The sequence below is a fragment of the Tachysurus vachellii genome, chromosome 5 (assembly GCF_030014155.1).
Source record: "Tachysurus vachellii isolate PV-2020 chromosome 5, HZAU_Pvac_v1, whole genome shotgun sequence".
Taxonomy (NCBI): Eukaryota; Metazoa; Chordata; class Actinopteri; order Siluriformes; family Bagridae; genus Tachysurus; species Tachysurus vachellii.
The window spans coordinates 8,105,946-8,128,547 of NC_083464.1; the positions used below are offsets into that span (position 1 = coordinate 8,105,946).

At 39.3% G+C, this 22,602-nt stretch overlaps 1 protein-coding gene across 3 annotated transcripts in view; it reads left to right on the forward strand.

Annotated features, from left to right (window-relative positions):
- Window positions 1–1,174: 1,174 nt before the first annotated feature.
- The window catches only part of pard3aa (par-3 family cell polarity regulator alpha, a), a 403,329-nt gene continuing 381,901 nt past the window's right edge, over window positions 1,175–22,602 (forward strand). For 2 of the 3 annotated variants that reach the window (XM_060869625.1, XM_060869626.1), the window contains exon 1: window positions 1,177–1,611. In XM_060869625.1, coding sequence (XP_060725608.1) covers window positions 1,492–1,611 — 120 coding nt within the window. In that variant the 5' untranslated portion in view covers window positions 1,177–1,491. Of the gene's footprint in view, window positions 1,612–22,602 lie in introns of all 3 variants that reach the window. The other variant, XM_060869627.1, reaches the window with a different exon arrangement.

The window sequence follows — 22,602 nt, forward strand, 5'->3', positions numbered from 1 at the left end:
TTTAAAATTATGATTGTAAAATTTAAATAATGGGTTTTTGAATTAAGTTGCTAGATTTAAAACTAGTAAAGAGATTTATAGAAAATGCAGACTATATGAAATTAAAAATCAGATTATAGGTTTAGAACTAATACATTTTAAGATTTAGAATTAAAATTTTAAAATAAATTAGAATGAATAATAATTTTAAACTCCATTTTAGAGCTTTTTTATATAAGGTTTTATTTCTTTCTGATTTAGATTTTAGTTTTTTAGGCACCTTAACGGTTTAATTAAAGTTCATGACTTAAATTAAAATAGTTGTATTTATTTTTTTATATATAGAGAGTTGTTTTTAGTAACAGCTTAAAGTACATAAAAATACAATTTAGAATGAATTTGTTTTAGTGTTTGGCAAAAGCTTTTCGAATTTAGATGATAGTTTTAGGATTAATTTTAGTTCTAAACTATATAAAGAATTTAGTTTTAGAATGAATATTTAGGATTTAGCACATAACCTTAGTATTCAGATTAGTCTTGGAATAAACTACTTTTGTATAGTTTTAGTATTAACAGATTTATTTTTAAACTGTAATCTAAATTCTAATATCATATTCTACATCTTAAAAACATTAATCCTAAAACTAATTTTTTTTAGTTTTTAGTTTTTTAGTATTACAAAATTTTTGCCAACACTAAAACAAATTCATTCTAAATTGCATTTCTATGTAGTTAAAATTTTAATGTTAATTCTAATTTATTTTAAAATTGTAACCTAAACTTTAAACTGTTATTAAAAACAACTCTATATGTTAAAAAAATAAATACAACTATTTTAATTAAACCGTCAAGGTGCCTAAAATACTAAAATCTAAATCAGAAAGCTTTTTATAAGCTCTAAAACCTATAATCTAAATTCTAATTCAATATAATTTGAAGTTCTTTATTAATGATTGTGTGATGTGTGTGTGTGTGCGTTTGTGTGTGTGTATGTATGTATGTATGTATGTATGTATGTGTGTATGTGTGTGTATGTGTGTGTATGTGTGTGTATGTGTGTGTATGTGTGTGTATGTGTGTGTATGTGTGTGTATGTGTGTGTATGTGTGTGTATGTGTGTGTATGTGTGTGTATGTGTAAAAGGAGGAGGGGAAAAACTCCAGAGTATTGGAGCTGGTGAACTTTCAGTACTCAGAGCAGCCTGAGCGGGGAGTTACAGTACAATCCTTATTAAACACGTTAGTGCACTCACTCCTCTTTTTCTCTCTCTCTCTTTCTCAACACACACACACACACTCTCACAGAGCAAGCGTGAACAGGTGGGCTCTCACAGCAAAGCAGTGTCACCTATGGACGCGTAATGAGGATCAGCGCGCGCTGGAGGACTCTGCGTCTGGAGGATATGTCTTTTTCATGGCTGAGGCTTTGTGAGCGTCAGGAACACTGACCGGCTACACTGTAACTCGGCGCGGTGTTTTTTTAGTCCTTGTTGCTGTTCTTCTGCGCGTTAAAATGAAAGTGACGGTGTGTTTCGGTAGGACCCGGGTGGTCGTACCGTGCGGGGACGGCAACATTAAAGTCCGGAACCTTATTCAGCAGGCCATCATGAGATACAGGAAAGCCATAGCGAAGGTAAGCCATGTTTATGGGAACTGCTGTGTGTGTGGACGTGGGATTAAAGCGAGCGCCCGCCGTGGCGTGCGTTCACAACATGGCGCTTTCCTGGGACAAGAACAGGGAAGAAGAGGAAGAAATGCACTCATCCTGCTTTTCCTAGCCGAAAAGACTGCAAAGAAAGGGTTAGAAAGCGCACCGGACTAGTGTTCGGGGTGCCAGAAAGTGTTTAGCGGCGGGTATTTGTTCCTTGCGCGCTTGTTTGCGCCCTTGTTTTTAAACAAATGTTGTTGTTTTTTTGTTCTCGGTCGCTACATATAGCTTTGAAGAACAGTGTTGGAAAAAAGTTTCCCATCAGAGATAAATTTAGAAAAGTTTTCGATGCATTAAAAGGAGAAATAATGTGTTTAAACACACCGCCCTCTCCTGTGTGTCCTTTCACAACCGGCGCCAAATTTAACTCGGATCTTCTCCTAAGAGAAGGACTTGGGTTTTATTCCCCCACTCCAACACAAACTGATCCACGTTGTCGCACCTAAGATAGTAAAAATGTAACACATGCACAGTTATGTATGTGTAACTACTTTTTTTTTTTTTTAACATTTTATCAATTGACCATCAAATGGAATATGTGAAAATTGTAACTTCTCTTGATCTGGCAACTTGTTTGCATCCTACACTACAGAAATACCCCCCTACAAGGGTGATTTGTAGGTTTGGCACTCTTGTGGTCTGCAAACAGAACAGCATTATGTCATCTCTTTAGTTCAGAGCTCATGGAGGAGATCCAAGTTTCACTCCTGCTTGTCTGGTCACACTCTCCACAGGGGTCTAAACCATTTTGTGCTATTCCACATAGTCTGAATGTGTGTTGATAAATTGTCAAGCATTATTTTTTTGTCCTATAAGTTGTAGGCCATGTCTACAGTTCAGCTTCTAAAACAGGAGTTGTTCACAATAACTCAACTGCTTTAATATAATTCAGTGCAGTAGCCAGGTCTAAGCAACATCCCAAAAACTGCAATAAAAAGACCTCGAATTATCCCCAAAACATGTTTACACTATTTTGCATTAGTGTGCAGGTATTTCCCATTTGCAGTGTCTGTAACGCGTCTTATTCATGCCATGGTAGGTTTCTGTAATCCCCCTTTCTATCACCCAGTATTTCCTGTATGTTGTATAGTATTTTACTTCTGAACAGTATATACACTGCCTTTGCTTACATTTTCCCTATGTTAAAAATATGCCTAAGTATAAATATTATTTGTTATTTATACTTTATATATATATCTATTTTATAAATAATAAATAACATGAGTATAAATAAATAATATTTATTTATACTTTTTATATATTTATTCTATAAATAATATAGCATGAGTATAAATAGCAAAATATTTATTTTACTTTTTATATATTTATTCTATAAATAATAAAGAGCATGAGTATTTGCTTTAAAAAGTCTTGGCAGCTGTAGTCTATTTTTAAACTAGACTAAACACCACCCGCAGACTTTATTTTTCCCCCCACTCAAAACAATGTTCCAAAATTAACCCAGATTAGTTGAAAAGCTGTAATCTTGGCAACCGTGACCAAGTTGTTTTTTTTTAGTATGTTCTCTGCTGTGTATTATTCCCTCACGTCGTTTATGTAAACTGTTTGGCTGACGAAATTCTCACTGAGATTTCGATTGGAGAATTTCACAGATTATCTCTGGTCTGATTGGTCAAATGATAACCTGACTTTGTTTTTTCATAAGTTTTAAAGAATTGTGTGCGTATTCTCTACTTCAAGTTTTACACTGATGTATAATCTACTGGTGTAAACCAAAAAATAAGCACTTTAAACCACCTTAATCATAGGCATGCATTAATCACCAGTGTATAAGTGATAATCCATTTATTTATTTATGTTAGTTGCTTTGTAAAGCAAGGAATTGTATGCAGTTCACATTGACACATATTACTTGAATATACTCCTGTCCTAGAATCTGCTCCTAGAGTCAACTCCTCAACAAGCCCTTCCTGAGGTGAAAAAGTGGTTTTGTGTTAGAAAACACTGATGTGTTGTGCTGGATGATTGCAGAAGCACGAATGGGAAACATTCCCACATTTTCCGACTCAGGTATGTTGGAGCTGCAGGTTTATTTGGAGCTCTCCTGTCATGTTGGCTAAGAAACAACTTGTGTGAAATATTTATTGGTTAACTTAAGCAGATGATTGTTTAGGAAGAATCATCTCGACTTGGCCGAATATCAGGGCTCTTTCTCAGGTCTTATTTCCAGACCTTGATGGAAACTCGTATAAATATTTTGGAGAAAGTTTAGATTTTCTGTTCGCAAAATCTTATTAGACTCAAGACACCAAAGTTCGGTTTTTGGAGATTTTCCTCTAGAGTCAGGACAGTCTAGAAAATGCAGATCGCCTTTCAGGTTTCCGTTCATGGCCTGAAACGAAGCAAGTCGCAAACTAAAATTGAAAGTCTTAAAGATTTAAAAAACATTGTTTCTGTAATGAATCCATTAAACATCTGGAATAAATTCCCATCAGAATCTTGAATCTATCGTTGCTGTTTTACAGAGGAGTAAAGAGGAAGGAATTTTGACTTTGTGGCATTTCTTTAATTGTATTAATGTTTTGTTTTTTTTTTTACACTCAATATTAAACCGTATGCTTTTTATCTTCTATTCTCCTGATATTTTTTAAATCCACTAAATCCGAACATAAAGTGCATTTCTATTTAAATGCTTTTATCTTCAGATAATACATCTCAAGATTTGTACTCTGCAGAATACAGAGCGTCATAACTTATGAGATCACCACCAAAACCATCTTTCTTTTTTGCTAATTAGGATATTCTGTGAAAATATACACCCATCCATCCCATTCCTCTGGCACTCATCCCCTCACAATCAGTTCTCAGAAACACTTACCCACTCTTCTTCGTCACCAGCATGACACAACACACACATTTCTTTATCCTCATGTTGTGATGAACTTCAGGAAAGTTCACAGTCTTCTTTCTAAACTCTCAGTCCCATTAATATTGTTATATTCGAGAGCTTCGCTGAGACTTTGCTAGTATTTGCAAGTATTTCGAGTCTTTTAACACTCCTAAGCAAAGCATGGAAAATTATTCAGAGGCCTTGCTCTCTGCATTCCTGTTAAAAAGCCTGGAAAATCTGCACAGGCCTCTTTGTGTGCTGGAAATACTTGGGATGTTAGTCGTTCTCCCAGTGCCATGTGAGTGGAGTAATTTCAGGGATGGGTGGGTTTGATGTTGGTGTTTATTGCTTTTTTTATTTGCTTTTTTATGCTAATTTAAACTTAATTATTAGAGTTGAATCTATATAACATGACAGCTTTCAGTTACTTCTGCTAATCTAATGGTCAGTTTTGGAATAAACCAACACAATGTATCAGGTAACGTGATTCAGGAACAAAAAAAGAATTGGAATTTAGTTTTGTTAGCATTGCGAGTTTGATGAGTTTCATTTTTATTATTGCATTTTTCACTGGTTTTACTTCAAAATAAAAAACAAAACAGCAACACAAGTTTGAGGAGTTACCACGAGATGTGTGTGTTTTTTTTTTTTTTTTTGTTTTTTTTTATTCGGCAAGTTTTTTGTTTTTTTTTAAATCACCCACTGTTTAAGGGTATCGGTCTTCCTGGAGACAAAATGTTTCCAGATGTTTAAGATTCGTTTGTCTGTAAGATCGTTTCGTTAGATTCACATTAGCTTGCTCAGTACTTCTAGCCTCCATCATCTTTGCTGCTAACTAACCCTTGCTTGCATCATGTGATGACAAATCATCCTCTCACAGGTCACTTAGGATGTAACATGTTTGTGGAGTCTAGATTTCTAGATTTCTCCTATTGTGTTTTTGTCATTTAAAAGGTTTCACAATCTTCCAATGAATCATGTATTCATTTGTCCCAATGCTGTGTATAAGCCACGTCTTCAGAAACTGCACTCAAGTCAAAATTAGTGAAATTTTGAGAATAACAATGTAGTGCCTATTGCCAATAAAAAATATCCACACCATTTTAAAGCCACAAATCCTCTGCTACTATGAAACCTCATGTGTATATATATCAAGCAACTCAAACAAAAGTCGTTGTTCTTGTTACAGATTTATGCTCTTTACTTTTATATTCCCTCTGAACCAGATAACCAAGGACTTCTTACAAACTTGGGGGAAATTGAACTCAATACACATCGGAAACGCACGTTCAGGCTCGAGTGGCACTCCGAACCTTCGACTCAGCAGAAGTGCGGCGACCTGGCAATCGATCAGCTGCGTGTAGGATTTCCCAGTGGAGTTCTCCAGGCTCCTTCCTCCCTGCACAGTTTTTTTTGGAAGAAGCCCCCATCTAGAATCCTGCATCATTTGCAGATGTTGATATATTATCTACTCCCAGTTTATGACCAAACGGTTCAGCTTGAGTAGGATTTAATTGGGTTAGCTCTTGTTTTGAAGAGTGAGCTGTCTTAGGAAGTAGGTAGGAGGGATGGAAAAAAAATTCTTAGCTCAATATCTGATTCAATAGAAGATTCTCTTCGGTATTTCTCATAATATTTGATTCGCATTATGTCTGAGCTGTGTCTTACTGGACGTGTACGGATTTCGGAATATCCTGGATATATTTAGATCAGGAAGGCTGCTGGGACAATAGTGGTTTGGGGTTCTGAGCTAGTGGCTGGAGGTTTAGATCACAGAAAGCCACAGTTTGGGAATCGATGTTTGGGTTGTAGACCTCCTCACCTTCTGTCATATAAATAAACGTAATGGCTTTCATTTAGTTTCATCCAGCTTGGTGTAGCAAGACTGCTTCATCCAGACCTCTCTCTTATACTTCATTATATGTTTAAATGCCACATGTTCTTTGCTGTAGCTTTTTATATAGTGCAATTACTGGCATTGATGCATGATTTTCTTTGTGTTTTCATGCTACTATGTTTATCAAATCCGTGCACTGGTGACATAAATCAGCCCTTTCAGCCACCACTGTTTGCTCGTACACAGAGTGAAGCCTAGTGTTCTTTGTGCGAGCTGGTCATCGTTTGAATTAGCCCCATTTTCCCTAGTTGCAGAGCTAATTGTTTCCTGATTTGCGCAAAAGGTTCCAGGTGAAATATTTGTAATACTGTGAACCTTTTGACCCTTTCGTGTGGCCTGTGACCACAGAGAAACCTTAGAAACTGTACGTGCCAGAGGTGATTACTGCAATCACTGCCGAAGCTTATAGTTCCTGAGAGTGTTTTCTTGTAGAATCTGAGGAGGCAGTGTGTCTTGTATTACAAAGCAGGTACTCATTCAGGGTAAAAATATCTGCACACAAAGTGGACCTTCAGATGGTAAAAAAAAAAGTTATTAAGACACGGTCTAAAACTCTATTACACTATGAAGAGTTGGGAGATAAAGTTGTCTGGTTGTTGTGAGAGGGCTTTGAACCTCAAGTGCTCAGTTCTATAGGTCACGTACTTACGTAAAATCACGTTATCCCAAATCACGTACTTATGCACTGTTCTTCCCTGTTTTATAGTGTGAGTAGTCTGTTCACACAGAAAAATTCCAAGAAGTGCACTTCAAGTACATGGATGATGCGCTCCTTCAACTGAAATAATGAAGTGTGGAATGCTGGACACTTCATGCACTCCTCACTCACAGCTTTGCCTACGTGGAGGAAGAGTGACGGGGCTACCGGGTGCCGATATAATTTCAAGATGGCCAACGGTGGACAAGATATCTTACAGATGTCTTTTAAGTTAGCTCACATTTGTTGGATTTATTTTTGAACATTTTAAAAATTCATTTTATTTTTCTAAAGCTAGCATTGCTGCATTGCATATGTGGTGTTAGTTTATGTCAACCGGGAAATGGCTTATACTTCCAGTTAGTAAAATATGCCTTTTTGAGAAGATACTACCCTTCTAAAATTCATATTCTGGATGGTACAAAGTGCATAGTGCAAGTGCATAGTGTGTAGTATGCCATTTGGGATGGACCTTATGTATTAAGTTGGATAAAGTGAATAAATGCAAATGATTTTGATCAAAATTGAAACTAGCTTGAGGGACCTGACATACGTAAAATTATACCTGATGCATAACTTTGTGGCTAACGTGAGCAATGCTCTATTCAAAAGTTAGTCTATAAGAACCGAGAGTTTAATCCTCAGGATGTGTACACCGTGTGAACAGATGATAACACTTGGGTGAAAAGACGGATTTTAAACAAACTGAATTTATTTAGTGAAGATGGCAGTTTGTGAAGACAGATATAAAAATAAATGACGGAAACCAAAGCACCACTGCACTGTTTCAATAACTGAGTATATTTCTATCAGCTTGCAAGTATGGCTGCCTACCTGCACTGTTCAGTTTGTTGTCTCCGGTTGTTTATTTTGCCATTGAACCACGTGGCAGTGGCTTTGCATGAGCATAATTGATGCACCAAGTGGCATCTAGCCCAATAAGCTTGGGCTAAGACGATTGTCATATACTCAGTCCGTGTTCTGTGTCCTGCACTGTTAGCACTGTTTGAGCATTTCACAGCAAACATGGCCAGCATGGTGTGTCACAGTCCTAACATGTTCTTCCTAAGACACCTGCAGTTTTGTTTTTCTTTCTTTTATTTATTTATTTATTTATTTTTAGTGTTGAAACATCAGCCAATTAAGTAGGACGACTCAGAATGGCGGCATGATCAAACGGAGTAGTGGAAGGGGAAATGACTTGACTTGTCCTCACAGGAACACATGCTGTGCACTTCACAGTGAAGTGTATGTGGACATTGTCACTTATAAAGCAAAGGTAGACATGTTAAGACATTGTTTCCAACAGCAGGATTGTAGAACACTCTGGAAACCAGAGAGCCCACAGAAGCAGAATTATTCTAATGCTTAGTCTTAATCTTTTTTACTACTAATTACTAATCTGCAAAATAAGCAACGAGCTCCAGTATGATTAGAAATTAACATCTCAGCAAAAAGAAATGTCTATTTTTTTAAAAATGAATTGAAAATCAGTGGCAATTTCCTGTTTTTTTTAACCCGGCAACGTTCTTGTGAATGCAGTCGACTTACTGAGAAATGTTTCTTGCAAACTATTACATTTTACATGGTTGATTTTGACCACTTTTAAGTCTGTGAATGTTTAGGTTCAGACTTGTAGTAGTAGCTTGGTGAAAGCTTGCTGCATTAGAGACCAGAAAGTTGGAGCGTCCCAAATCTCATATTAAACACTATTCTACACCAGTTTTTCTTTCTAATTGATATTACAAAACACTAGATTTGCGGGAACGATTATAAATTTTGGCCAGCACAAGGAGTCCTGACGGGGCCTGTCTATTGTTCATTGTAATCTTGATTCTCACAAATATAAAGACATCGGCGCTGTTTGATGCCACAAACTGGATCCGGTTTTGTGTTGATCAGGTCTTTTAAACCCTTTTCCCTGCCTCTGTATTGCTATATAAGCTGTACTGTGAGAGGCCTGTGTGGATCAGTTCCATGAAACAGGCGTGCAGAAACTCTTTTGTTTACTACCACCCTCGTCTTTGCCTTTGCATTTAACACAGGCTTGTACCCTCATGCCCTCCACATATATCTCCTTTTGTGTCTTGAAAAAATCCCACATCCTTCTCCTGCCGGTGTTCACAGGCACCTCTAGTGTTCATCCCCTCTCTTTCCTATTACCCTTTTCTGGTGATTGCCTGTCTCACACTCTCTGCCTCACAGGCAGCATGTGACCTTTGACCTGACGCTTCTGGGAGTTCTCCTAATACAAATTGAGTGGATGAATCTGGCCCAGGCAGATCCATGGCTTGATCTTACACCGATGCATGCTTGGGAGAGAACTCTCCTTTCATCCGATCGGCCTGGATAAGAAAGAAAGCGTGAGCGCTAACGACACAAATGAAATGTTCCATAGCCCATTAACAACATTTAGACTAGTTTCTGTTGCAAAGCAGAAATGTCTATTTGTGCTCGACTTAATAGTGAACTCGTAGCTTTCTGAATAGCCCAAATCCTTAACCCTTGATCCATCATTGACGGTCAAGTAAGTAGTATATAATAGTAATTAATTCCTATAAAGGACAAATCTACCCTGAATTGAAGATTTGTAAAAATTGCACTTTTAATGAAATTCCAATTAAAAAAAAAAAGTCTTTTTTCATTGACCTGGTGGTCTGTTTTCACTGTGTTTAAAAGTTGCCCACGTTCCCCATAATGCTGTTTGACTACACACTTTCACCAGTGCACCCGGTGTCTCTACTTTTAGAGAACTTTAGTCCTTCATTCTTTCTGGCTCTCTCACCTCCTCATCTGTACACTCATCTGTGTCCTTGTTCAAGGTTTGTTTAAAGTAAAATCAGGCCTTTATGGGAATCTTTATATATCTTACCAGGTCGCATGAGGTTAGTTGACATTGTGGGAGTTGAGTTCCCTCAGAAAGCTGTGAAAAATGAAGACATAGACTTTGTTTAATAAGAAAGGACGTTGTTGTTATTACAGGAGCTTAGCCATAGTTCTGGGGTTGTTGAGTTGAACGGTGTTGTTCCAGTACAGAACTTTTCTTTTCGACCATTTTTTGACAGCGTGGACCAGATATTTGGAGCATAGTCCTCTCTACATTCCATTTTCTAAGGACCACGTGAATATGGTTTTCACTGAGTTATGCCGAGTTCCCATCTCAAAGCTAAGCCTTTGTAAGGGAACGGAGGAGAGCAGAAGCTTTGCCAGAATCTCTGCCTCTCTGAGTGAGGCCGCCTGCCAGGCAGGGAGGAGATGCCTGACTACAGCTCGGCAATAAAACTTAACTTTGATCATGTTCACATTTGTTTCGTGCGTGCATGTGAAATTAATACCTTCTCTTCACTGTCTTTTCATGCCATTTGGTCTCTTGGTTTTATTGTCCGCTGCGATTATGCAATTGCCACACATTTTATAATAATAATTATTTCACATAATATAATATAATATAATATAATATAATATAAATATCGGCACATGACTTGAGACTGATTAAACTCTTAGTTACATTTCATGTATAGTATAGATTTCTTTTAGGTCATTTTAGTTTAAGACTGAATATTTCAGGGCATTTTGTATGATTTGTGGCTGTACAATATATCCTTGGTTAAGATTTATTTCATTATTTGTTGTTTGTTGATAAGTTACACCACACTATCAGCACTTTCTGCTGTTATCAGGTAAATGTTATAGTAGCTGATCAGCTGTTGAATATACTCTGATTGTCCAATTGATCTTATTCCTTGTTATTACCTGGTTAAGATTATTTGGTGAATATATAAAAATTCTACCTGATAAATTCTTGATTCCGATTGGTCCGAAGCCGCAGTTTAATTTTCCGTAACAGAAGCGCTGACACTAATTCACTTCACATTTTCTCACTTCTCGCTCATTTCTATAGTAACAGCACACTCCCGGGTGCTTGTTTGCTGGATATGGCACATAATCTAAGCTTTATATAAGTTTCTGTATCATAGTATTCATGTAAGGAGTCTCTAGTGTCAGTGCTTTATAACTGTCTGTTGTGGTGTTTGTGAATTCTCAGTTATTTATTTATTTTTATTTTTTTTTGGTCTAGCTACCAGGCATGTTTAAAGGCCAGGATATTGTTTCTATATGTTTAATAAAAGCACCATTTTAAAGTTTTAATGCACCACTTAGGCTTGTGTAGCTGAATTTTATGTCTTGTTACATATCGTGTATTACACAAATGACTATCACAATTTATATTTTTACACAAATGATACCGCGTTTGTAACGTGGTGTGATTATTTATTTATATTTTCAAGTCCACTGTGAGAGCAGAGACTAAATCGTCTCAGATGTTTTACAAAATTAAAAGTATGAAGTGCTTCTTTTAATAAATACAATTTTAATGATTTTCAAATTACTGTAAAGAATTTTAATCAATTCACTTTGCTGTTGTGTTATTTGGAAAATTACTACTCTTTGTTGGGAATGTTAACAGAATCTGTTAGCAGAAACCCCCCCCCCCCACCCCCCACCCCCCAACACACACACACACACACACACACACACACACACACACACACACACACATTGCCTAGCCCTTGCCTGATCGTTGGAGAGGAAAGCATGGAGACACTGTTCACACTGCTACTTTCTTTGAAAGGGCAAAAGGGGTTTTCAGTGTCATTAATGGTCAAGGAGTAAAAAGGAAGTACTTGAGCTGACAGATACAAAACAAAAAAAACATGGATTACATTGAGTAATATGAGCCAAACGGATACTGATTTCTTTATGTTTATTCTGCAAACTAATAACGGTTTCGGTTTCTAATGTGTGCGTGTGTGTGTGTGTGAGTGAGTGAATATGGGTCAGCAGGGATTACATTGTCTCTCTCTGATCCTTTGGAGTGACCGCTTCTGTGTAACAGAAAGGAATAAAAGCAGCAGCTGCAGTGCTGTCTCACTCCGCTCTCTCTCCCTTATGCATCAGGTCTCTACTTAGTCACACACTCGCACAGGACACTCAGCGTGGAAGTCTGCGTCAAGGAAGACAAATTGCCGTCAGTGTTTGAACTGAACTAGTGTCACCTGGTGAATGAAACCTGGTGGTTTTGACAGATTGCCTCTCAGATTAGGGGAAATGAATGGGCGCACTGTTCTTTTACAATGCTCTTTCAAAAATATTTGCACTATTTCTACTTCAAAGTTTATGTGGATGATTAAGTGTTGTTTCCCAAGGCAGTGCAAGAAAAAGCATGAAGTGTCAAATTTGAATGCAATAGATATTTTTAAGCTGAATACACAGGCTTTAAAGAGTAGCACTGCATCACAACACACTGTGATAAAGGCTGGTTCTGCCTGTAACAAGTTGCCAAACCTCCCCGTAGAATAGTGCTTTCTACTCAAACTAAGCTTAAACTGCTTTCTTTACATTTTCTAGGCCAGGTAAAGCTCATTGGGTTAATTGTTGACTAAAAGCCCCCATGAACTTGAGCATGTTCAGTTACAAGAGCGTGAGAACGTATGATACGCATAACCCTTAACAACTTCAGGATTCACTATGGGTTCAAGTGTGTTGTATTCCCTTGCCTCTTTGAGCAATACATTGACTCAAATCTCAGACGTTAAATGTGTAGTCACCTTTATTTATTTCATCCAGCGGTTTAGATTTTCAGGTTTTTCCACGTTAGCGCCAGCGTCGTCTCCATGGGCAACACACGTAAATTTTTTTTTGAAAGCCGAAGTTCTTCTTTCTCTTGTTCATCTGCCCTTTCCCCACTTTCTGTAAACAGAGGAAGTGTGGACATGTAAACAATGGATATAAAAAGCTCATGAGATTGGGTTAGGTGATTAAAATGGCTTCTCAGCAGCATGACTTACAACGTATTTGAGTGCATCTAAGTTTTGGGCCGGGTTTCTTTGTAGAATCCACCCACTCGTGGTCGCTGTCATGTGGTGACTCATAATATATATATATATATATATATATATATATATATATATATATATATATATATATATATATATATATATGTATATATATATATATATATATATATATATATATATATATATATATATATATATATGTGTATATATGTGTAGATCTTTACGTGTGTGTGTGTGTGTGTGTGTGTGTGTGTTTATATTTGGTTGGCAGTATTCATTAACTGAAACTCTTGCTCTCTACTCTGTAAAAAGCCAAAGTAACATTTATAGACCTGAAAAGAAGGGAGAGGTCAAAATGGCTGCAGTAGCTTGCATGTGGAAACAAACACACAACGCATGACTACTTCCTTCTTGTTTAGAAAATCTGTGTGTGAAGTATTCCTTCAATGTACGCTACTACAAGCTCGTTCTTTCCCTTCAGCACAGTAGCATTAGCGCTTGATCTACGGCTTCCTGTGACACCGTGGTCTCGCTCCAACTCTCCATGTTGTGTCAGAGAGTGGAAAAACAAAAGTCATGACACTGTCAAGAATGTATCCGGAGTATTAATACCTGGCAGCGGGAGCTAAAATATCTTTGATTCATTCAGAGAGACTTGTTACAAGCTCGGAAGCTTGGGTTTAAAATGGAAAAAATAGTCCTTGTTGTGTTCTACAAATCCTCAGCATCCACAGTGAGTGTCGTATATGAACACAGGTGTATTTGGACAGCTTTTCCATGCTGTCCCATGCACGGATTCATGTCTTAACTTGAAATACTGATTTTATTTTTTTTTTCTTTTCCCCAGCTGCTTTTAACTTACACATTCCTGCGCTGTTGTTGCAGTAAGCGGTCATGGCTCTTCTCCATGATGGCATGCTGTAGTAGTAAATCTGAAATGTCAGCCTTGAAGGCCAAACACACAGCAAACCTTGGGCAAGCATATGAAGGCTGTTTTCAGTGGGATTTTTTTTTTTTCACACAAGTGTGCATTAGTGTGATCGATTTCTTTCTAGATGTCAAACGAACATCTTTTGTTCTTAGAAAAAATATATGAATCTTTGATTTTAGCTTTGAATTATTACAAGGATGGATGTTTAAACCCGTTTGGGTTTTCTTGGGCACCAAAACACATTACTGTCAGTAGTTGATGTGGTGATAATGCGTTCAGTTTCTTTTCACCTGGATTTCGTTGTCTGTTCAAAGCTGAAAGCTCTGCGAATGATTAGATGTCGTGAAGCTGCAGCTTTAAAAAAAATAAATAAATAAATATATTTTTAAATATATTATCCAAATATGCAGAAATATAACTAAGCTTGTGTTCTAATCTACACATGATCCTGAAATTATACGTATACTTTTATACCGAGCCAGACACAAAGCCCTGGAATTAACCCCTAAAGGGAAACTGGTTCCACCTTGTGTTTTGGATTATCACCCTATAGTGTTTTTGAAACACGAAAGCGTTCTTCTCCAGTGAAAAACATGGCAGGTTGAAATGACAGGTTTGTAGGACGACGTGGACGTGTTGGAGCAGAACTGAAGTATTCGCCTCACTCTGTTGCAGCATGCACGTCTAACCCTTATGGGTGTGATCACGCTCCTCGGTGTCAACAAGCTTTCCGTTTGGTCCGGCTTTCGCCGCAACTCGAGTACAGTGCTGTTTACCTTATCAGCTCCATCTTCCACACTTATTCCTCAAAAACCGCTTCCTTGGGTGAAGGGTCATCCATCTGATATTTTTGCCAAGGGAGCATTAAAGGAGTCATTAACTGCTTTCCTAGAAGCAGTGTGTGTTTGCCTTGGAGTCACCTGACACTGGAGCACTTAGTATGACCCACAAAGGGCTGACTTAATGCGGTGTTGAAATTCTGTAATTTGATTGCTTCCACACCTTTCAGTCTAATGGACCAATCCATAGAGGATATTAAAGTCAGGTTCAATTATACCGTTCCTAGGGTGTAATATATTAAGCTGCTGCACGGTCTGATTTCTTTTTTTCTGTCTTGTCAGATTTAGCAAACGCCACGGCTACAACTCTTCAGGAATTTGATCAACAAAGTGATATGTAATCAATATGAACCCTAAGGCATGTCCGCTTTACAGGAAGTCAACCATTGAACCACTTCCTGTGTCTCGGAGCACCATGAATCTTGTTTTATTATCCGGTTGTGTATTAGTTAGTGCTAAAATTAAAAGCGTAAACATTAAAAAACGTAAAAGAAAAGAGTTTGAAATTATAAAATATAACAAAACAGATTGCAATTTGGTGTAAGAGCTTTAAGTAAAAGAGAGTTTCTATTAAAAATGTAAACCTTTCCAGTATTGTTTTAAATAAATAAATAAATAAATAAATAAATAAAAAAGGGAGTGTCCAGCATTAGCTCAGTGTGTGACCTTAGAAAACAGGCACAACCGTTTAAAACTGTTTGAGATTATAGGATTATGTGGTAACTGGAAACTGGTTTGTCTGCTGTTATATGGCTGATATTAGTTATAGTTATTATTGTAGTAGTAATAATAATAATAATAATCACAGATCAGATTTCTTTTCCTGTTTTCTGACAAATGCAAGCAAGTTTTAAATATGCGAATAACTCTGTTAATGGTAGTAGTAATATTTTGTCTAAGGTGTACTAATGTTCTATAAGTCACTAAACGTAAGGCTAGGCAAATCCAGCTTTGGATGATGAAATCCCACACATGACTGAAACCGATCCGTGCCAATTTTAGCCATTAGCTAGCTGGCTCGATACACGGGACAGCAGAAGAACCTTCTAGCCGTTTCCAAATAACTTATTCATGTCTAATCATAGAGCCTGACATCATATTAATGGTTTAACATGAAATATTTAGCAGTGCTGCTAAATATAGAGTGCGATCTAGTGTGAAGGAGAGCCAGGCAGTGTGTAGACTGATGATGGCGTTACAGCTCGTCTGCGCTGGATTAAGAGGCGAGCGGTTGAGGTTAAATTTGAGCAATCTTAGCATAGTTCAGCATAGACAGTCATAAATATACAGGATTGTTTACATTTATCATGTGTCTTAAGAGCTCAGGGTCATTCAACTGATGTGAGGGGGAAAGGGCAAACTAAGAGAGCAGGTTTAGGGTTAGGTTAGTCAAACGACAGCCAGTGTTTATCCAGTATGGCCTTGTGCACATGATTCCTCCCAGGCCTGCCTACTTCCTGTGTGTGTGTGTGTGTCTGTCTGTCTGTGTGTGTGTGTCTGTCTCTGTGTGTGTTTGTTGGTTGCATGTAGAGGATGGATCTATTGCGTATTATAGAACATAGTTATTTTTAAAACATATTTCAACAAGTGCACATTATAAATGAAGACTGTAAAAGGCAGATTTCTGAAGCTGTCTCATTGTGGGAGCCTTACTGTCTGTGTGGGAGCCTTATTGTCTGTGACTGTGTGGGAGCCTTACTGTCTGTGTGGGAGCCTTACTGTCTGTGTGGGAGCCTTATTGTCTGTGACTGTGTGGGAGCCTTACTGTCTGTGACTGTGTGGGAGCCTTACTGTCTGTGACTGTGTGGGAGCCTTATTGTCTGTGACTGTGTGGGAGCCTTACTGTCTGTGACTGTGTGGGAGCCTTATTGTCTGTGACTGTGTGGGAGCCTTACTGTCTGTGACTGTGTGGGAGCCTTACTGTCTGTGACTGTGTGGGAGCCTTATTGTCTGTGACTGAGTGGGAGCCTTACTGTCTGTGACTGTGTGGGAGCCTTACTGTCTGTGTGGGAGCCTTATTGTCTGTGACTGTGTGGGAGCCTTACTGTCTGTGTGGGAGCCTTATTGTCTGTGACTGTGTGGGAGCCTTATTGTCTGTGACTGTGTGGGAGCCTTACTGTCTGTGTGGGAGCCTTACTGTCTGTGTCTGTGTGGGAGCCTTACTGTCTGTGTCTGTGTGGGAGCCTTACTGTCTGTGTCTGTGTGGGAGCCTTACTGTCTGTGTGGGAGCCTTACTGTCTGTGACTGTGTGGGAGCCTTATTGTCTGTGACTGTGTGGGAGCCTTACTGTCTGTGACTGTGTGGGAGCCTGACTGTCTGTGTGGGAGCCTTATTGTCTGTGACTGTGTGGGAGCCTTATTGTCTGTGACTGTGTGGGAGCCTTATTGTCTGTGACTGTGTGGGAGCCTTATTGTCTGTGACTGTGTGGGAGCCTTATTGTCTGTGACTGTGTGGGAGCCTTATTGTCTGTGACTGTGTGGGAGCCTGACTGTCTCTAATGTCTGTGTGGGAGCCTTATTGTCTGTGACTGTGTGGGAGCCTGACTGTCTCTAATGTCTGTGCGGGAGCCTTACTGTCTGTGACTGTGTGGGAGCCTTATTGTCTGTGACTGTGTGGGAGCCTTACTGTCTGTGACTGTGTGGGAGCCTGACTGTCTGTGTCTGTGTGGGAGCCTTACTGTCTGTGTCTGTGTGGGAGCCTTACTGTCTGTGACTGTGTGGGAGCCTTACTGTCTGTGACTGTGTGGGAGCCTTACTGTCTGTGACTGTGTGGGAGCCTTACTGTCTGTGACTGTGTGGGAGCCTGACTGTCTCTAATGTCTGTGCGGGAGCCTTACTGTCTGTGACTGTGTGGGAGCCTTATTGTCTGTGACTGTGTGGGAGCCTTATTGTCTGTGACTGTGTGGGAGCCTTATTGTCTGTGACTGTGTGGGAGCCTTATTGTCTGTGACTGTGTGGGAGCCTTATTGTCTGTGACTGTGTGGGAGCCTTATTGTCTGTGACTGTGTGGGAGCCTTATTGTCTGTGACTGTGTGGGAGCCTTATTGTCTGTGACTGTGTGGGAGCCTGACTGTCTGTGACTGTGTGGGAGCCTGACTGTCTGTGTCTGTGTGGGAGCCTGACTGTCTGTGTCTGTGTGGGAGCCTGACTGTCTGTGTCTGTGTGGGAGCCTGACTGTCTGTGTCTGTGTGGGAGCCTGACTGTCTCTAATGTCTGTGCCGGGAGCCTGACTGTGCGTTGCTGTACGGTTACTGTCTCTACTGTCTCTGTGTGAGCGTTACTGTGCGTCTCTGTGTGAGCGTTACTGTGCGTCTCTGTGTGAGCGTTACTGTGCGTCTCTGTGTGAGCGTTACTGTGCGTCTCTGTGTGAGCGTTACTGTGCGTCTCTGTGTGAGCGTTACTGTGCGTCTCTGTGTGAGCGTTACTGTGCGTCTCTGTGTGAGCGTTACTGTGCGTCTCTGTGTGAGCGTTACTGTGCGTCTCTGTGTGAGCGTTACTGTGCGTCTCTGTGTGAGCGTTACTGTGCGTCTCTGTGTGAGCGTTACTGTGCGTCTCTGTGTGAGCGTTACTGTGCGTCTCTGTGTGAGCGTTACTGTGCGTCTCTGTGTGAGCGTTACTGTGCGTCTCTGTGTGAGCGTTACTGTGCGTCTCTGTGTGAGCGTTACTGTGCGTCTCTGTGTGAGCGTTACTGTGCGTCTCTGTGTGAGCGTTACTGTGCGTCTCCTGTCTCTGTGTGAGCGTTACTGTGCGTCTCTGTGTGAGCGTTACTGTGCGTCTCCTGTATCTGTGTGAGCGTTACTGTGCGTCTCTGTGCGGTTACTGTCTCTGTGTGAGCGTTACTGTGCGTCTCTGTGTGAGCGTTACTTTGTGTCTCTGTGCGGTTACTGTCTCTAATGTATGTGAGAGCAGGAATGCTGAATGTTATAGCCTTGAACAGATGAACTCATTATCAGGAATAAATTAATTCCTGGATTTGAGACACAAGCTGACAGACATGATCTGGTTTCCTTAAATGATAATCAGCAGCTGATTGTGCGAGTGAAACAAAAACAGTGTGTTGTATTCCAGTCAGTGTTTATGATTATAACATTACACATTAGCCAACATTTTTTATTGCCATGATGAGACGATCTCTTTATAACAGAACAGGCTGTCGTTTGTATTAGTGCTTAGTTTGTCTTTACCCAGGATTAAATCTTATTAAAGTATTTGCTCACCTGCTTCTTTACTTCAGCTCCTAGTTGTGTGGTCTTTAATGCTTACCTGAAACCAAATCGCTTTTCTCGTACACTTTAATTTGGAAATGATCACCTTTCCATGTGATGCTTTGTCTAGGCCTGACTCTTATTATTATTATTATTATTATTATTATTATTATTTTCTTTTGTCTAAAACCCAGTGATGTTACAATCTTTTTTTTCTATACAAATATGTTGCTACTAAACATGTTTTCTTAATTGATTCATTATTGTCATTGCTTTGTGCTGTGTGTTTTGTGCGGCTAATGATAGACAATTAAATCGCAGTTACATGGTAATCATTAATTATTCATCAGCAAAAAATGTCATTGCCGTGACCGGCCTGTGTACAGATATCTGCCCATTCAGCAAATCTGTGGACATGCTACACCGGGTCTGCTGAATGAAAAGTGCCAAGACTTTCTACTTTTTTTCCTACTGTGTGCATAGAAATCAAGATCGAACAGAAACCTTCCTCCTCCATTATCACCCTGCAATCTAAACATACTGTCTGCGGTTTCTGACTCTCTAGTTTTGTTGATTTCAGCAACAATAATACAAAAAGGATCCAATTAGTAACGCTCCATGGGTTGTTGCTGTTTAGTGTAGTGTTATGGCGGTAATACTCCCTTTGGGACGGACTTTAGCTTTATGATTTCAATAAGCTCCATTTCTTTCTTTTTTTTTTTCTTTTTTCTTTTTTTTTTTGTCCAATTCAGGAAATTAATGTGGCTGAGTATCAGAGGAGTCCCTGCTGAAAAACAGCATCAGATGACTTGGATTATTTTCCAGTGATTTTTTTCTGAAATTTTGCACCAGTCTGGTTTTTATCACCTCCTTGAAAGAAGTTGTCAGACTGAACGTACTGTGCAGTTCGGTGCCGAGACCTTACTCTTAATTTTCTAATGAAGTTTCCAGATCAGCTGTAAGGTTGACCAGACCGCTGACACCTCCTCCTGTACAGCGCTTTGCAAAACTCTTTTCTTTCATAATGACTTATTTCAGCATGCTCTCAGAGAGGTGTTAGTGCGATGCAGAGTTCGCTGTTAGTGCGTCTGTGCTAATGAAGCAGAAGGCTTCAGACAGGCCTGTGAGATGCTTCAGATTCCTGCAGGAGGGTGGATTTACGTTTGGATGCGTGTCTGTATACAGGCAAAGCAAAGAGGTGGCTTTGGATACCACAACTTAAAATAGCTCTGGATTTAAATGCTTGGGTTATCTCTTTGGCTATATCACAGTCCGTTGTCGCTCCTGATCAGGACACAGAAGACGACGTCTTGGAAAACAGATGGTATGGAATTATAAATCCAAACCACTCATGGTTTTAACTTTAACCAAACCAGACACTAATATTAAATAAACTGTTTGGACAATAAAATGGAGAACTGCATTTCAGAGCTTTTTCTCTCGCAAGGGTTTTTAGTTGTCCATGCAGCTTAACGTTTGTGAGAAGTTTGTTTAAACAGTCTTTACAAAACCTTGGACATATTTTCTGGCTTCTTCTCTAAAGCTCGAATCAAGGCTTTATGTGGTGTTGCGCAGTTATACTCACTGCTGGAATGAAAGTACTTTCCATTAATAAACTACTTCCCAAATTATAGTCCGACTTGTTGAGCTTGTACTTTTTGGCAAATGGCATATCTGTGTATATCTGATATCTGTGTAGTTCACTTTCTGTAAGAGACATTAAGTAAATATCGGGTAAGTTTCGGCCTAGAATATTGTGTTACGGATGCGCCAGTCGCAGTAGTTAAATTTTTTTTTAAACAAATAATATCCAATATCAGATGTCTGGATATTGCATGATATCTGAATCAAGTCTCTCTGAATTTCTTCTGACACGATTTGTTAGACTTGTGAGATGATGATTGAAGGCATTTCGTGTCCTGTCCCGTGGTCGTGTGGATAAGTTCGGAAAATGTTTGAAATCCTGAAAGCGCTCTGCAATATCTATATGTTACATCTAAGTAGGCTGTTGCCCTTTATTGGAATTTGGAGTGTGTGTGTGTGTGTTTCAGCATGACACTTTAATGATGGAATGGAAAACAAATATTACACATGTATTCCAGTCTGCAAATCCTGTGCCATACAGTTCTGTTAAAGCAAAGGATTTCTTTTGTCGTTTTTTTTTTTTTAGAATTGGACAACATAAGTCACGCTTCAGAAGCAGCTTTTCCTTTCTTTAATCCTGCCTGTATTCCCTGAAGTAAGAAACCAATTACTTGCTGACTTGTTTGCCTAAAGCGCAGCTTCCCCCATGAGATCGGCCAGGGGTACAGGATGCCGATTGCTTCATTTCTCAGTTTGTACCTTGATATTTGTCCTAATTTTTGAGTTTACTCTGAGAAGAGTTTGGCAGTCATCCTTATCCAGAGTGACTTACATTTTTATTCCTCATTTATACAGCTGAGCAAATGAAGGTTTAAGGGCCTCGCTCAGGGGCCCAGCAGTGGCAGCTTGGTGGACCTGGGATTCAAACTCACAACCTTCTGATCAGTAGTCCAACACCTTAACCATCAAGCTACCACGTCCCACAATGAATAGCAAAACTGAGACTAACAGGGAGTATTTATACAGAAGAAAGGTTTAATATTCAGTGTTATCTATTTCTAAACAAAAGATGTCCGAAAAATTACAGAAGTAGTAACTGTCTCAGAGTGTCTGATGGGCATAGAAAGAATTTCTAGGTCAAAATATAGCATAAGATAATTTCATAAACAAATAGTATCACAGTCAGCCCAGGGAAGAGCATGCCAAGATATATTATGAATATTTCTATATTTGAAAGTGACGTGACATATGGTGACCCATACTCAGAATTTGTTTTCTTCATTTAACCCATCCAAAGTGCTCACACACAGCAGTGAACACACACACCGTGAACACGCTCCCGGAGCAGTGGGCAGCCATTTATGCTGCGGTGCCCAGGGAGCAGTTGGGGGGGTTCGGTGCCTTGCTCAAGGGCACCTCAGTCGTGGTATTGCCGGGCGGAGACTGGAACCCACAACCTTAGGGTTAGGAGTCAGACTCTTTAACTATTAGGCCACGACTTCCCCAACGACTTTGGCGTGGACTTGCTGGATATTAGCAGTGTGTTTGGCGTTTTCCATTTTCCTCCTCATTCCTCTTTCACCGCCTTTTTTTTTTTGTCCTTAGTCTCCACATCATTCAAGGAGGTTGATGCAACTGTAGAGGATTTATTCACACTTCTCACAAGCTATAAATACTAGCTTAAGCTTCTTGTTATTGTCAGTCTACAGTTGTTTGTACACTTTGATTATCCATGAGCTTTAAATGGAAATTTCTACATTTCTGCTTCTTCCTGTTCTTCCAGTCCGTTTTTCCTTCAGATCCATAAGCAGCTCTGAGCTTTCCAGGACATGCCGGATCGTGAAGCTCTTGCTGTTCTTCCACATGAAGTTCTCACATAAATTTAGCTCTCGAAGGTGTCTAATAAAATGTAAATGGATCTCAGAGATGGGAAAAAATCAAATCTATTATTCTGGCTCTTTACGAGGGAAAAGTTTTATATAAAATTGTCTGTCTATCCACTGCAGTAATGGGATTTCCTGTGGAAACCTGCAGCTCTCTGACAGGATGCTGCTT